This window comes from Mustela nigripes, chromosome 14 (assembly GCF_022355385.1).
Source record: "Mustela nigripes isolate SB6536 chromosome 14, MUSNIG.SB6536, whole genome shotgun sequence".
NCBI lineage: Eukaryota > Metazoa > Chordata > Mammalia > Carnivora > Mustelidae > Mustela > Mustela nigripes.
Genome location: NC_081570.1, coordinates 3,960,783 through 3,977,364, shown reverse-complemented (window position 1 = coordinate 3,977,364; position 16,582 = coordinate 3,960,783). Strand labels below are relative to the sequence as shown.

Below are 16,582 nucleotides of genomic sequence, written 5' to 3'. Positions count from 1 at the left end.
TACATGACCTTGGGCAAGTCACTTATCCTTGCTGTACCTAAAGAGAGAGAGCCTGTGGGGGTGTGGGATGGGGGTGGGGCAGAAGGAGAGGGAGAATTTCAAGAAGCTCCACACCCAGTGCAGAGCCCCATGAGGGGCTCGATCTCATGACCCTGAGATCATGACCTGAGCCGAAATCAAGAGTCAGATGCTTCACTAACTGAGCTGCTCAGGCGCCCCTGAGTTTCCCTGAGTTTCTTTATCTGTAAATGGGGATAACAGTACTTTTTTTGTTTTTTTTAAGATTTAATTTATTTATTTGGCAGACAGAAATCACAAGTAGGCAGAGAGGCACACAGAGAGAGGAGGAAGCAGGCTCCCCACGGAGCAGAGAGCCCGACGTGGGGCTCGATCCCAGGATCCTGGGATCATGACCTGAGCAGAAGGCAGAGGCTTTAACCCACAGAGCCACCCAGGCGCCCTGATATCAGTACTTTTTGCCTTGTGAGGGTATAAACAAAGATTTTCAAAGTTAGTGAAGTGCCAGGGTATGGTAGCCAGTAAATGTGAACTAGTAGTATTAATTTCCAGCAGAGACTGAGATCAGACCATAGAGCACTGGGCAGGGTGCCTGCCAGAGTCAGAATTCAGGCAGTCATGTTTCTCTCGGCTGGAGCTGCTGTTAAGAGGGGCTGGAAGAGGGACGCCTGGGTGGCTCAGTGGGTTAAGCAGCTGCCTTCGGCTCAGGTCATGATCCCAGCGTCCTGGGATCGAGTCCCACATCGGGCTCCTTGCTCAGCAGGGAGCCTGCTTCTCCCTCTGCCTCTGTCTGCCATTCTGTCTGCCTGTGCTCGCTCTCTCCCTCTCTCTCTGATAAATAAATAAAATCTTTAAAAAAAAAAAAAAAGAGGGGCTGGAAGAGGGGGTGCCTGCCTGGGTGGCTCAGTGGGTTAAAGCCTCTGCCTTCGGCTCAGGTCATGATCCCGGGATCCTGGGATCCAGTCCCGCATCGGGCTCTCTGCTCAGCGGGGAGCCTGCTTTCCCCCTCTCTCTGCCTGCCTCTCTGCCTACTTGTGATCTCTGTCAAATAAATAAATAAAATCTTAAAAAGGGGGGGGGCTGCAGAGGCTGGGGCTTTGTGCCCCCCCATCCCACTCTCAGACTGCTCCCTCAGTGGGAAGGAAGGACCTGTGGTGCAGAAATGCCCTTCACAGCATCCACCCGTGTTGGTATATACCCTACTGACAGGACACTCATTATCTGCTGGACTGTTAGTCTCTCTGGGTGGCCTTTTGGGGGGGGGAAATTCTTCCTTGGGTCCAGCTGCCGTCTCTGACCCCTGGGCCTTGCTGTGCTCTGAGGCACCCAGAACCAGGGTGCCCCCCTCCCCGCGCCTGCAGAAGGGGCAGACACAGTGCTGCGGGCAAGAGGCCATCGCACCTTCTCCCCGACCCTTCCCATTTCCCAGGCCTCTTCTGGCCACGCTGCCCCCTGGGGCTGGTCCTTCGGAAGGCCCCTGTGAGACCTGCCCTCTGTCTTCCCTCCTGCCCCAAAGCGGGCATTACATCAGAAAAGGCAGGGCCCTGGACTCGGAGCCAACCACACCTGAGCTCAAGTCCCAGGAGGCGACTTCACGCTGTGCAGCCATGATAAAATAATTTTTAAAAAGTCACACAAGTTTCCAGTTATGAGGTAGCCATGAAGTGAGGGAACATACAACGTAGCTGTGTGACCTTGGATGAACCGGGGGCATTACCACCACCTACCTCAGAGGCAGTGGACAGTTAAATGAGCTACTAGTGTGGGTTGTGGGCAGGTGAATGAACTCGACTATTCCCATCGGCAGGTGTGTCTTGTGATTTCTCGGCGCCATCCTCCCTACCAGGATGATGCTGGTCTCCTCCCCCTGACCCTTTCTCCTACGCCGCCTCGCCCCTCCATGGTCAGTGGTTGTGGGCGGAGAGAGGGTGATGGTCTGTGACCTCGGACAGGGCTTCATGTCTCCGAAACTCAGCTTCCTCCGTGTTAAAGGGGTAAGAACACCTGCCCCTGGGGGGAGGCGGGGATGGGGAGGGGGACGAGCTAACCAGGGGCTCGGGGTCATACCAGGTTCTCCACGGTGCGCAGGTAGCGGGTGCAACGGCTATGGCCATTGTAGTCCGAGAGCTCGGCGGCCGTATATCCGTCGCGGTCGCGGACGTCCAGCGCCGCGCCGTTCACTACCAGGATCTGGCAGCACTGCGAGGCGCCACGTACTGAGGACCCCCGCCCCCTCGCCGAGACCCGCCACCCCTCGCGCCGCGGCAGGGCTGTGCGGCGGGCTCGGCGCCAGCAGAGGGCGCTCGCCCAGCCCCCACACCGCCCCCACCTTCAGCTCCCCGCCCCCACCTCCAGCTCCCCGTTTTCCGCGGCGTCGTGCAGCGGGGTCCCGCCCCACAGGTCGGTGGAGATCTCGCCGCCGTGCAGCAGGAGCCAGCTGAGCACTTTGGCGTGGCCGCGGCTCGCCGCGAAGTGCATGGCCGTGGCGCCGTCCTTGTCCCGCTCCGACAGGCTCACGTCGGTGCAGCTCACCTGGGCGCGAGGGGGCGCGGGAAAGAGGGGCGGGGGCTGGGCGCCAGGCCCCGCCAGGCCCCGCCCACCGTCCGCGCGGGCCGCTTCGCGAGCAAACCCCGCCCCTTCCCGGGCCCCGCCCCGCCCTGACCGCGAGCTCACCAGCCACACGATGACGGGGCTGTGGCCCATCTGCGCCGCTGCATGCAGCGGGGTCATGCCGTCCTGGGCCCTCGCGTGCGGGTCCGCGCCGCACTCTTGCACCAGGTACTGCGTCACCTCCAGGTGGCCCTCCTGGCACGCCAGGTACAGGGGCGTGGCACCGGTCTTGGTTTGGGCAGTCACTCCCCTGCGGAGACAGCACCCACCGTGGGCTCCCAGCGCCCACCTCCCTCCAAACCCTTCTTATGCTCCTGGCGCTCTTTAGGGGAGCTCTGGAGGGCTGGGAGAGTGGGTTGGAGAAGTCTAGTCACCGGGTTCCGCTGTCCCTGACTGCCTCTGGACACTTGGTCCTATGCCAGTCTTCTCCAGGGTGTCCCCTTTGACGCGGTCACCCCCCTCCTTCTAGTCCCTGTCCCCAGTAAATAACCCCCCTTTTCACCCAGGCCTACAAGGATATGGAGATCTGGCCTCTTTACCTTTTCAGCCACATTAACCCATTATCACTGTGAATCCCCAAACTTTCTGTCTTACTTGTATGCCTTTGATCGGGTCCCCCTCTATCTGGAATGCCCTTCCTTCCTCTTCCCTAAGACTCAGTCCAGATCCCCTCCTCCACGAGGCGTGCCCTGATTTCCCCAGGCAGAGCAGGCCTTTCCTACCTCCATGTCGCATATGGCCCTGGGCTCACTCCAAAGACTGCCTGTCACACTTGATTGAACTTAAGCGATTTTGGCTTCTGCCTCCCCCAGGAGACTGAATCCCCAGGGGGCAGAGTAGTAGGGCTGCCAGATAGAATACAAGATAACCAGTTAATTCTGAAACTCAGAGAAACAAGAAATCATTTTCTAGTATAAGTATATCCCAAACAAGGCATGGACTATACTTATACTAAAATATGATTTGCGGTTTATCCAAATTAAAATTCAATTGGATATCTTGTTGTCAATTCGACAGCTCTACAGGCGGCCACCATTCACGGAGCATCCTGGTGTGCCGTGATATTGATGGACAGGTTCTCATTGGATGTCCTTACTTAGGTCTTACTGTCTTTCCCATTTTTGCAGATGGGCAGTCGGGGCTCAGGGGCTGTGACCTCCTAAAGGTAAAACAACTGGTAAATGGCACTTGAGTGTATGTTTGTGATGCAGGGCCCAGTGCATGCAATAGGCACACAGGAACGACCATCCCTGTCTTCACTCTTGGGGCTTTCCTAAGGTCCAGCTTGCAGCTGGCTCTGTCCCTCATCCCTGTTCCTCGGCTGCTGAGGAGGAGTCCTATCTGGGGAGCTGGGAATCAGACCCATGAGGTGGAGTGCTGCTGGGAAGCAGGGAAGTTGCACCCGCCACTGAAGGAGCCCCAGGTTTTCTGACTTCGTAATAGGGTGGACAGCCCAGGGCGCAGTTACTATAGTTAGACACTAGGTGGGGCCACAATCTAGTCCCAGACGCGGGAGCAGCCGCCTCGCTCACAGGGAAGCTCTGGGCTGGGGCTGAGTCCCAGGAAGCAGGACCAGCCCTCGGTGCCCCGGAAACGCACCTCTTCACCTGACTAAATGTTGTCCCGTCCGTCTGCCCCACGATCTACCCACTGGTGACATCAGTCTCACACTCTCCACTAACGGCCATGCAGGTCCTCCCTCCCGCATCCAAGTGCCAGCCCAGCTGTCCATTAATACGGGCCCCGGGCCACCCAGTCCTCCACTAGCTGCCCACGTGCCTACCGTCTTGTCACTCCCGACATGGCTTGGTCCTGTCCCCTCACACACTCCTCAGTCCCTCCTCCCTGCCCTCTTCCCTGACCCCGCCCCTCTGGTCACCTGCAGCCCTCACTGGGCACCTCCCTGCTTTCTCCTTACTCCTACACGGGCACCATCACCCCAGACACAGAGCTGCCGTTTTTCTGGGCCTGATGCCCAGTGTGACAATTCACTCATTTGGGGTGGAACAGGGACCATGCCTGGCTGCCCTCCGTTTCCCTGCCTGAGTCCGGGCAGTGGCGCTCACGAGCTGACACGGCACCTGGCGACAGAGACTCGCCCACACGCCTCTTCCCAGGAACACTCTGGCTTGCAGCCACCAGCCTCCACGCCCCAGTGCCATTGTCCCCCCCCCCACACACACACACATTCACATACTGATGTGACAGTAACAGCCTGCTTAATGTTTCATGACCAACACTCAGCGGCCTGAATTATTCACCCCGTAACCAAGACACAGGGAGTGCTGGGATCTGGGGATCAGAGGTTGAGGGGTCCACCAGCCAGGACCCCTGCTATCTCTCTGGGGAAGCCTAAGGCAATGTATAAAACTTGGGGTACCAGATCTGCCAGGACCTCAGCCCCTCCTAGCACCCCCTGCTTGGTAGGTGTCCATATTCCGGAGGGGTCTGGTCAGTCTGGGAAGGTCTTAGAAGGTCTGAGAAGCTGGCGCAGAGCAGGACCTGAGCAGGAGGGGGCAGTCATGGCCACAACCTCCCTCCTGCCAGGCCAGTGGCTGCCACCCTCAGCTGGAGTCTCTGGGACAGAGGAAGCCCCAAATGCTCCAGCTTACCACCGTTCCTACTAGTATTTCCGTCTCTGCATCCTTGGAGCCACAGCCCCCAGCCCGGGAGGCCCCAGCACCATAGGGCAGTCAGATACGCAGATGGGCAAGAGTGAGCAAGCGGGTGCTGGCCTTGTTACCCTGTTGTACTCTGGCCTGGAGGCAAGAAGGGCAGGGGCCCCCAATGCTCACTGGGGGGGGATTATAAAACTATGGATGAGCACATGGAACAAAATCAATTAATTTAGATGGGGAGAGAGATAAATTTATAGCAGTAGTCACAATGATCGATGACAGGGTCAGCAGGTGCCGTTCATGGGACGATCGATCTGTTCCAGGCCCTGTGATGAGCAGACGGACATGCTGTCTCATCTAGTCTGTTCAGGGACCTGACAGGGTAGGTGCTGTGCACAGAAGGCTCAGCTCGCCGGAGGAGAGAGAGGCAGAGAAGGACCGGGGGCCGTGAGCCCCACCCCGCTGCGTCAGTCCTGCCTTTTGTCTCTGTCTCAAAGTCACCCACGGAGCAGGAGCAGGAAGCATCCCTGAGACGTGCTTAGAGAGCCCTCAGCACCTAGCACAAGCCGGGAGCCACTGTTATATTTTGGGATCCTCTTCCCTGTACCTCGGTGGGGGCACTGCGGGCCTGGGGTGGCCAGACCCAACCAACCACAGGTCAGGTGAGGCATTGCTTCTGCAGTGGAGCGTCCCCCAGAGGAGAGAGGCGGGGTCCGGGGGTCCTTCTGGCCTCAGCATCCCACTAGCCCATCGAGCTGTAGCCCAAGTGACGCTAAGGGTGACCATTCCAGTCCCAGCCCCTGTCTGTGGCCCTGGCCACCACCCATACCCTGGCTCTTCGCTCACTGGGCAGGGCCCTAGTGGGTGTTTAACCTCCTGAGCCTCAGTTTCCATATATGGCAATCGGGCATCATAATTGTCCAGCATCTCCTTGGCTCTTATAAGAGAACAGAAGAGGAAGTTCTGGAAGGTCGCGCGCGCTCCCTAACAGGTGTCTCTTCCCACTCTTCTTGGCCAAGTCTCCTAAGCCTTCTTTTGCTGAGCCCTGGCCTCCACCTGCCCTCCAAAGGTGGAGATGCCCCGAATCTTCTTTCTGAACACACTCTCTCTCCCTGCTGGTGAGGTCATCTACTTTCTGGGGTCAAAGGTCACCTGTACCTGACACTCTCCCTCTCTCTGGCTTAGACCTGGAGTCCACATCTTGTCCCCATGTCTACCCACTGTCCGTGTGTGCACTGCCCAGGCCTCTGCAACTTCATGTGCCTGGAGTGGATACCTCGCTTTTCTCCCTCAAACCTTCCCCAGCTGCGAACTCCATTCTGGTAAAGGACACCATGCTCCCTTCCCCTAAGGGTAGCCCGAGCCCAAACCCTAGGAATCTTTGGAGACCCTCAAAGACATCTTTATGGTCTGCAGTTCTCTAGCAACAATCACATAAATCATATTTTTCTTCCCCTCTGGGAAATAGGTGACACGAATGAACTTCAAAGAGTAAGCAGGTCGCCGCGTGATGACTTGAAACAAGCCCGGAATGCTTGCTGGAGATCTCCGTCCTTTGCCTCCAGGAGCTAGGAGTTACCAGCCCACGGAACCAGACTCGGATCAAAGAGCAGCATTTCCAGCGGCCCTCCCCTTCCGCAATAATTTTGGCCCCAAGGAAGGTCACAAGTATTAGGTCTCGCCGTTGTAGGGTAAGGCGACCCTGGAAAAGTCATGGGTACTGTGGTGGCTCTATCTCTCTTGTCCTCTCACTGCGCCTCCTGGCTTATTTGAAAAGATCCCAAATTAGGCCTGGCCCAGGGAAGAAATGCAGTCCTTACTTGAGGAAGGTTCTAGAATAGTCACCTTCATACGCAACCCACCTCCAAGCCTGGAATATTTCCGGAAGCTTACCCTTCCCTGCAACTCTCCCAGGCTTCCAGGCCTTCCTTCTGGTCCTCAGTGAACCCAAGCTTGATTCCACCTCAGCCTCCGCCTCTGGGGGGTCCTTCTACCTGCCACGCTGCCAAGCCAGATTTTTGCAGAACTGGCCCCGCTTTTTATCCAGGTCTCAGATGAGCTCGCACCTGCCCTAGGAGGCCTTCTTGACTCTCTCAATTTAAAGAAAACCTCACTGGTTTCTACCAAGGTAGCTTGTTTTGCATTATGGCACTTGTGACTGGAGTTGTCTGGTTCATTCCAGGGACACATGTCACTAGGCTGCCACAAGCCAGGACAGGACAGAGCCGTGAAAGGAGCAGACCCCTGCTGTCCCAGAGCTCGGTTCCACTGGAGCACCAGCTGGCAAACCAACACACAGGCACATTAGCAAGAACGTCTCTGAACACCGCTCAAGCTCTCCATCTGTCCCCTTGTTTGCTCTGGGAGCCTCCCTGAGAGCCGGCTCCAAGAAGCTGGGAGGGCTCACTACCTCCCAAGCACCGGAGGCCTGCCCAGTTGCTAGTTGTTGAGCGAGAAGCTATGGGGACGAGAGACATGGGCAGTGAGGTTAGGAACTCTGTGCCGTCTGCTTGCTCTTGACCTCGGCTAGTCCATTTGCCGGATGGGCCGGGGAGACCCAGTGGGGAGCTCCATCTGAGGTCACCCGCAGTGAGCTGCCTGCAGGGCTAGGCAAGTCCCAGGGCTCCCAGACTCCTGATTCACTCAACCAACACTCACGGCGTGTCAGGCACTGGGCGGCTGATGACGTCTGCCCTCACTAGTTGGGGAGACACCGTATGAGGATACCCCAGGGTGCACGGAGCGTAAGGACAGGTGGTGATAAGGACGGGAGGGAAGATAAGGCAAGGAACCAGGTGGAATCTGAAGGAGGCTCTGCGCAGAACTTGCTGAGAAGGGGAAGGGCGCCAAAGCCTGGAGGGGAGGAGAGAGCCCCCGAGACTCGGGGGGGTTCTAGGCAGCAGGAAGAGCCTGTGGGAGGTTGGAAGGCTCCAGCCCTTGGGAGGAGCTGCAAGAAGGCTCTGGAGGTGGAAGGGGGTGGGGTAGGGGAATGGGGGAGCCTCACAGGTGGGAGAGCCGTGAAGGTGAGGCGTGGGGGCAGGGCAGAGGCGGGAGGGCCCCTGGGTCCTTAGAAGAAAACGGCCTCTCCTGTGGGTGAGCAGGCAGCTGTGGGCAGTCCAGCAGTCTGACCTGCATTCTCAAAGGTGGGCACAGCTGGATGGGATGAAGGCCAGGGCCGGGGAGGTCTGAGAGAATAGGAATTAGAGCAGGAGTGGGAGACAGGCCTGGAGAGGAGGTACGGTTTGATCAAGGCCACCCAGGGGACGGGGGGACCTCAGCTGCTCAGTGAGCCTCTCTGAGACGCTGTTTCTCCCTTGGTCAGCACCGCGCCATAGGGATATCTGTCTGGCTCACGGATGTATACTTGGCCCTTAGAATATTGCCTGGCGCAGAGCGGACGCTCCATAAGCGCTAGCTGAATGAATCAGTCTGTGACCTGGGCCGTGTACAGAGCTGCCACCTGGGGTGGTTATAAGGTGCGGATGGCCAGGTGGTGCTAGGCACTCAGTAAGCCCTCAGCAGGTTGGGGCTCACCTGAGTTCATCCTGACCCCTGGCTAGGGCGTTTTCCAATCTCTGTCCCTGGCGGGCCTGGCCTCAGGCAGAGGAGACCTTGCAGGGAGGTGCAGTTGGCACAAACCTTCGGGCAGACTGATTCTCCTGCTTGCTTTGAACGGCAGAGCACAGGGGCCCCAGAGAAAGGAAGAGCCCAGAGCTCCTCAGCCATTCTCCGAGTCTGGGGGTCTGTGCTGAGCCTGGGGCTCCCCTCCAGCAGCACAGAGCCCAGGGGAGCACATGGTAGTGGCCAAGCAAGCCGGACTCCGAGGCTCCCTGCTCCTGGCCCCTTCTCTGTCGGCCCTGACTGGAGGCCTGGATACCCGGCTCCCCTCTGCCAACCACGAATGCGACTGGCCAGGGGGGCCGGCCCCTCAATTCCATCTCCCAAGACCCAGGGCCTGAAACAGCATCAGCCCAGTTCCCACCAGCCTCCACGCCGCCTTCGGGACCCCCTTCTACAGGGAGGCTCATCACGGGGCAAGAGCGCCGGAGGTCCCTGTGGCGACACTCCCACCTCTGGAAGGACTTGCCTGGGGGACTGGGATAAACTGGGAGAGGGGCAGGTGGGCGCAGCGCGTTCCTGCAGCCAGGCCTTTTCTCACAGACCCCTGCAGGTGGTCCTGCCCTCCTGCCCCTCTGCAGCTCGTCAGGGCCTCGGCCCACAGCCTCCCGGGGAGGGATCGAGTTTCTCACCCGTAGGTCCCTTCCTCCCTCCACGGCGGTTGCGGTCGGTGGAGCTGAGCCCTTGTGAATAATTCACTGCGGTTCACAGCAGCTCTGGGAGGCTCACGAGAGTGAAAGCTTGGAGCCTCGGCATTCCACAGCCAGGCTGCCTGGGTCCCCGCACTGAGCCCTGTGGCCTGGGGCCGCCTGAGCCACTGCCCTCTCCTTGTGCAGCCTGGGGGAGCAGGAGTCTCCATCCCCGAGATAGGGGGCTATGGGGACACTGGCCTCCAGCTCCCAGCAGGCCCCACCCCAGTTCCCATCTGCGCTTTCCTGCCTGAGCCCAGCCTGGCAACCTCAGAAAAGCACCTTCTTATCAGCCAGGTCACTCGCTGCAGCGGGAACAGGCCCAAGTCTTCTGACCAAGTCTGTGAGATTCATAGAGGCCTCGGAGGGGCTGACGGCTCATCAGCCCAGGCCATCTGGCCTCAGGGTTGGCACCAGGGCCCAATCACGGTCAGCACCTGGCATGGCCTGGGCGGGGTCAGGGTTCCCAAGGCCCTGAGGCCGAGAAGGGGCACTAACAGTGGGAACCCAGCCCTTGGAGGGTTCTAGCTCATCCTAGGCCCCAGGCTTTTCCGTGAGGAGGGGCTCAGGGGCAACCTGGGTCTTCGCCCCTCCCCCTCCAGGCCCAGGTCCTCATCAGCACTTCCAGAGGTGGGCTGGGGGTCCTCTCTCAGTTTACAAAATTTGGGCTAAGTTGGCATCGCCATTAGCCTGGCTTGTTGGAGGCCTGTTATGTGTGTGGGGGCTTATGGGTGCAGAAAAGGGACCACAGCCCATTCCTCTCCTTGCAGGATCTCAGTGTCCTCCATGTGAAGTGAGGGGGTGGGGCAGGGGCCCTGGCGTTGTCACAGGGGGTCTGCAGGCCTGTCTCAGGGGCCACTACCTGGCCTCAGCCTGGAGAGTCGGAGCTGGGAGCCTGGGACCGAGCCCGCCAGGGTGCTGTTGCTGGTGCCAGCTCGGGAGTCTGCCTCATGGGGGGCCTCCAACTCTAAATCCCCGCTTTGACGTGACCCACGCCCAAGCTCGTCGAGAGCAAGGAACCACCAAGTGGCCTCTGGCAGGGTGGCCGGGAGAACCTGTGGTCCAGGACGCAGGTCTGTGGGCTCCCACCAACCACACCGGGGAACTCCCTTCAGCAAATGGACTGTAGGCTGGCCGGGGTCTCTCAGGGCTGCCCTATACCACCCCGCTGACCTGGGCCCCACAGGCTGCCATCCTGCCCCAAGGGCCGCGGTGCCAGGTGGGTCTCTTGCCTGCTCCCTGGGAGTCCGCGCCCTGCAGGCTCCCGCAGCGCGGAGCCAGTGGTGAGGGCTGACCCCTCGTGTTGTGGCTGCTCTCCTCCCGAGGCTCGGTGTTCCGTCACCACTTAATGTCCCGGGCACCCATTTGGATTGATGGAAAAGTCACTGCTCAGGGCCCCCATTTGTCAGGTCCCTGAGGCCACTACTGTCCTCCTCCTTCAGACACTCCCCAGGACCCCTGCTTCTTCTCAGGTGCACCGAAGACCTGGCTCCCTCCCTCCCCCCAGAACCCCCAGGACTTCCCTGCTCTGCATCAAGCCCCATTCTCCACAACCCTCCGCTACCCTGGGTAGCTCCCAGCCCACTGCTCAGCTGCTTTCTCAGAACTGCCATTCAGGCTGGGGACCCTGGGAGCTTTGGGGGCCGCACCTCCCTTGCTAGTGGGAGTGGGCAGACGGGCCCCGGGAAATGAGCAGCTGCTGTCAGGGGGCTGTGGGGCTAGGAGGCGGCCTGGGGGTCTACACGGGCAGCCCTCTCCCTTCAGTCCTCCTCCTCCTTCCTGACTAGGGGCTCTAGGACAGTCTCCCATATCTTCATTCCTACCCCCATTTTAAAGATTTTTATTTATCTGTTTATTTGAGAGAGCGGGAGAGCGAGAGTGAGCAAGAACACGAGCCGGGGGAGGGGGAGGGGCAGAGGGAGAAGCAGGCTCCCCACTGAGCAGGGAGCCCAATGTGGGGTTCGAACCCAGGACTCCAGGATCATGACCTGAGCCGAAGGCAGACGCTCAACTGACTGAGCCACCAGCCATTTAGTCACCCACCCCCCTTCCAACAGTCCTTCGAATGGGCACAGGCCAGAGCTCAAGACAGCCACCTGCTGTAGGCTCGTAAGCTTCCTGGAGAGCCGCAGGTGATCTGGGCCCGCGTGCCAGCGTCCCAGGTGCGGCCGCGAGCTCTGCATGGGAGCGTCTGCTGGCAAAGCTCTGGGGCAAGCGGCTGTGGGCAGCCTTCCAGGAAGGGGACAACTTCAGGAAACATCTCTGCCCTGGCCCTCTAGCCGCTGGGACGGCCCAGAAGCAGCGAGTCCTCCAGGATGCCAGAGGAGGGTAGGGCCCCGGCCCGTACTACCCAGAAGACAGGTGAGGAGGGGCGGCCTTACCCGGGATGGTGCCTGACGAGAAGCCTCAGGGAGGGGAAGTCTCCTTTGGCGGCAGCGTAGTGGACAGGCAGGGCGCCTGTTTCCGTGGCCACGGTGGGATCCCCACCGCCATGATGCAGCAGCCAGTCCACCAACTCGGGGTGGCCAAAGCGGGCAGCCAAGTGCAGGACTGTGGCACCAGAATTGTCTTTGTCCTGTGGGAGAAGCGCCCGTTAGTCCTTGCCTTCCCCAGCCACGGAGGCCCTTCTGTCCTTGGGCCCCTAACTGGCCCTCTTTGAACCACACCTGTGCCACCTGTGCTGGGCTCCCTGAGGTCTGCTGGCCATGACTGTGAACAGCTCGCATATAGGAGGCTTTTAGGACACAGCACTCCTGGGCTCCCCACAGGAGCAACGGTTGCCCAGATGCTCAGGGAACGCCCGAGGGAGAGAGCAAGTGCGGCTGGGGCTGGGCCGCTCTGGCCGTCCCAGGCTGGCTTCAGGACTTTGGGGGGCACCCCCAGCATCTAACCCTTGGCCCCTTCCTCCCCTGCTCCCCCTCCCCAGGTGTCACATGAAAAGAGGCCTCCAGGTTGGTGGACCTCCAATAACCCAACATCGGTGCGGGGAACGGCCCCTGCCCAGGCACGCGGCAGACTCCCGGCTCCTGGCCCAGGAAACGGGCTGTGTTCTAGCTCTGTGGAGGAGGAAGCTTCCGGGTACTGGTCACAGGGTCTGGACAGTCAGGTGTGGGGTAGAGGCGGCCCTGGGAGGGGTTTGGGCTAGACCCACCTCCCGGGCACCCCAGAGAGGGCTGGCCGATGGTCTGGGCCCAGAAGTACCACATGTGTCATCCATGACCTTCCAGGTGTGTGTGTGTGTGTGTGTCTGTTGCAGGAGGGGCTGGCAGGTGCCGCTCATGTTACCTGGGCAAGGAGGGGCATCCCAGAGAACCCACAAATCGGGACTCAAAGGTTGGCGGGTGTAGGTGAGCGGGCACCAGTGCAGGAACAGCACGAACTCCCAGCGCCGAGCAGGCGGGATAATGGAGAGGTGGGCAGAGGGGGGGGGCAGGGCACAGATGGGGCAGCCGTGGGGGGGCGTGGTTTCCTAGGATCAGGGAAGGAAGCCCCTCTCCCCACAGAGAGAGGCACTGTGGGGACAGGTGTGGCCAAGGTGGCTGCAGGTAGTGAATCTCAGAGGTTCCTGAAAAACAGGAGAGAGGACAGAGGGGCCAGGGGCCGGGGGCCATGACTAGTAAGTCATCTGTCAGACCTCGGGGGTGGCTGCGGGGCTAGGAAGCGGGTAGCCAGAAGGTGAGGCAGAGTGAGCGGCTCACAGGCACTTGAGGACCACACTGGGACCCTTTCGTGTGCTGGGATGCCCAGTCTGTCTCCCTGAGCCCAGATCTCCAGGGAGGGGGAGGGGCAACAAGGAGAGGACTTGGGCCTATGGGCTCTGGCCTGTCCCCAAGGCTCCAACAGCTCTGCAGGCCCTCACGTGCTGTGGTCCACACCATAAAGCTGCTTATCTCTGGGCTGAGCGGGGCTGGGGATCGAGGTCATCCTCCCCACACACACACTTCCGTCCCCAGGACCCAAGCTTGCTGGGAGGGAGACTTGATAAGCTGGGCACAAGGCCACTTGTTCCCCCCTCTCCTCTGCAGGGGCTAGGGAGGCTTCCGGCCAAGCCTGGACATTGAGACAGGGAGGCACGCCACCTCCCGAATGAGTGGGCAGGGGCCATGTGCCAGGAAGTCTTGATAACAGAGTGGGCCAGGAGATAAGGGGTCCGGCCATCTCCCAGGAAGCGTCGGAAGGGGGACCTTGCCATCCTGAGGGCGACGTGGGGGAATAGGGTCTGGTCATCCTTAACGTACAACCAGCCGCCTCAGAGTCACCCCGGTTTCTTCTCCTTCGTTCAGTTAGCCCAGTGTTTTTTCCCAAGTGGAAAACCAGTTCTGGTTCCTTCCTCCAGTGGCTTTTCCCCGCAACTAGGATATCATCCAAATTCCTAACCCCAGCCTACAGTGGCTTCTCTGCCCTCCCCCCACGCCACAGCTGCCTTCTTCTTTGCTGATCCTGCCACAGGACAAGTAAGTGCGCCTCAGGGCTCTGCACTTCTTGTTCCTTGTGCTTAGAACTCTCTGATCAGCACACCTGACCATGTCCTTCTCATCATCTAAGACTCCCCTCAGAGGTCACTCTCTCCTTGCCACCTCACCCAAGCAGCTAGCTCCCCGAAACCCCCCACCACAAGGCCCAGCAAGACCTGATGGTACCCGCGGTGGCTGTCCATTGCCCCCACAGACTGGCAGCTCTGGGAGATCGGGGCACTCCTGAATTCCAGGCCTAGTGCCTGTTGGATGCTCTGTTGCCCGAGGGAGCAAGCCGGAGAGCTACACATCAGGGCCTGAGCTGCCCCCGCCTCTAGTTCAGGAGGGACCAGGTTTAGATCAGCCTGGGGGACCCCAAGTGAGAGCAGGTGGGGTCCCAGGGCAGGAAGACTCAGGCTGGGCTGGAGAAGCAACTCACAGCTGGAAGGCAGGAAGGTGTGGATGTCCCAGGGTCAGCTAAGGTTCCAGGGAGGCCCCATGTACCACGCCCATCACCCCTGCCCCATGTCCTGGCCCTGGGGACACCTGGGTCTGGGCCTGGGGTGGACTGTAGGACTTTGCCCACCCCTCTTCCAGACCTGATCCCAGAAGACCTGGGCTTCTGATTCTGTGCCCTGCCCGTTCTCCAGGACTCCCTTGGATCTGTGCTTTTCTCCCCCCCACTCCCATCCTGGCTTAAATACTGGCGCAGGTAAGCCCAATTCCCTTTGGCTCCCCACTACCCAGTGCTCTTCTAGGCAGTGGCCAAAGCTTGGCCAGGATGTCTTCCACCGTCACCGTTGACCTGGGGAGCCCACTCCATCCCAAGCCCTCCGGAAGGAGCTCAAAAGCAAGCTCAGTAGGGAGGTGCCCACTCTCACCCACCCTTGAGCCATGGGGGCTCTAGGCTAGAGCTGTCCCCTGGGGAGGAAGCCTCAGGGCGCCCAGCGAGGGGAGCAGACCCACCTGCACTCCACAGCCGCCCTGCGAGAGCAGCCACTGCAGGCAGGCGAGGTGGCCAGTGGCGGCGGCGTCGTGGGCGGGCGTGGCGCCGTTGCGCGCGCGGGCCGTGGCGGGCAGGGCGGCCTCCTCCACCAGGAAGCGCAGACAGTGCAGCTTGCCCGCGCGGGCGGCGTGGTGCACCGGCAGCGCGTCCAGCGGGTCCCGCAGCGAGGGCTTGAGCAGGCCGGCGGCGTGCAGGGACTTCAGCACGTCCAGGTCGCCCTGCCGCGCCGCCTGCAGCGCCCGCTCCAGGGCCATGGTGCCGTCCGCGGCGCCGCGACCCGCTCAGCGCGTTCCCCCGGGCGCCATGCACCCGTCCTGGGGCAGCAGGAGAGCCGTCGGGGCCCTGCGGCCTGGGGAGGCGGAGCGCCTGCCCGCCCGGTCTCCGGCCCGCACGGCCGCGCCGGATCCGCTCCGCCTCCGCGGCGCTCTGGGCCTCGGGGCCCCCGCGGGCGCCGGGCTTAAGTCTGGGCCCCGCCCCCCGCACCGCCTCAGCCCCGCCCCCGCCGCGCCGAGGGCCGGACTCCAGGCTGCAAGTGGCCAGGGCGCCCGCCCGGGAATCCGCTCCTGGCTTTAGCTCACCTATAAATAGAGACCGCCCGGGGAGGCCGCACGGTTCGAATCTGAGATCCAGGCGCTGGGGGAATTAATTCATCAGCCCAGTGTCCACGACGTGCTGTTCCAGGCCCTGGGGGCACAAGCCAGCAAACAATTACCGCCATTTCAGAGAGTAAAGAGTGTCACCAGAACGGGACTATGGGGTTGGACTGCGTTGGTGGTCAGGGAAAAGGTCCATGTGAGGAGGTGCGGTGGGCTGGGTTCTGAAAGGTAGGAAGGGGCATTCCAGGCAGGCCAGACTGCAAAGGCAAAGATCCTGGGGGGCAGGAACAGGCCACGCAAATCCCTGAGGGGCTCTGGGTCTGTGCCAAAGTGGGGCGACAGGTGCTGGGCCCTCAGTCTTCTGGGGTTCCTTCAGGCCCCAGGAATTGTCCTCAGAGCCTCCTGGTGGCAGGAGAAAGAGGAGGAAAAGGCAGGAATGCCTGGGACGCTTGAGGCTCAGGTTTCTGGATCCAGGGGCTGTGGGGCTCAGAGAGCACCCAGAGCCTCTGTCTGGGGTGGGGGGAGTCAACGGTGAGCTTGAGGGCCTGGGGCTGGCTAATGGGGGAGAAGGGAAAGTGGGAATGCAAAGGCTGGGGGCAGTGGGGAGATGCACCCGAGCAGTCATCCAGGGAGCAGGACCAGGACCCTCCTCTGAGGGCTCAGGAAGGTTCCAGGACAGCAGAGGGTCGGGAGAACACACAGTCGCCAAACCAGCCTACCTGCATAGCCGGAAGCCTTTCATGGGAGCTGGAGGGAGGCACAGTCCCTGGACAGGAGGGAGAGCTGCCAGAAGGCGGGGGCTGCGTAGCTGTGGGAGCACAATCAGCACGGCTCATGAAGTTGACGCAGCCCGTGTCCTTCTTTTGCTGTCCCTCCCTTCTCCCATCTCCCCACTGGAGCCCTGGGAGGGTCCGGCCATGGGCCGTTTCACCCAGCACCTAGCTAGGCCCCACTCAGGGAGGCCCTGAGCTAC

General features: G+C 60.7%; 1 protein-coding gene across 3 annotated transcripts in view; it reads right to left on the bottom strand.

Moving 5' to 3' along the window:
- Positions 1-15,289, bottom strand: part of ESPN (espin) — a 30,315-nt gene extending 15,026 nt beyond the window's left edge. For 2 of the 3 annotated variants that reach the window (XM_059374275.1, XM_059374276.1), the window contains exons 1-5: positions 14,974-15,282; positions 11,935-12,128; positions 2,692-2,878; positions 2,368-2,550; positions 2,086-2,217 (exon numbers count right to left, since the gene is read on the bottom strand). In XM_059374275.1, the coding sequence (XP_059230258.1) occupies positions 2,086-2,217; positions 2,368-2,550; positions 2,692-2,878; positions 11,935-12,128; positions 14,974-15,267 (990 nt within the window). In that variant the 5' untranslated portion in view covers positions 15,268-15,282. Of the gene's footprint in view, positions 1-2,085; positions 2,218-2,367; positions 2,551-2,691; positions 2,879-11,934; positions 12,129-14,973 lie in introns of all 3 variants that reach the window. The other variant, XM_059374274.1, reaches the window with a different exon arrangement.
- Between the last annotated feature and the right edge of the window lie 1,293 nt (positions 15,290-16,582).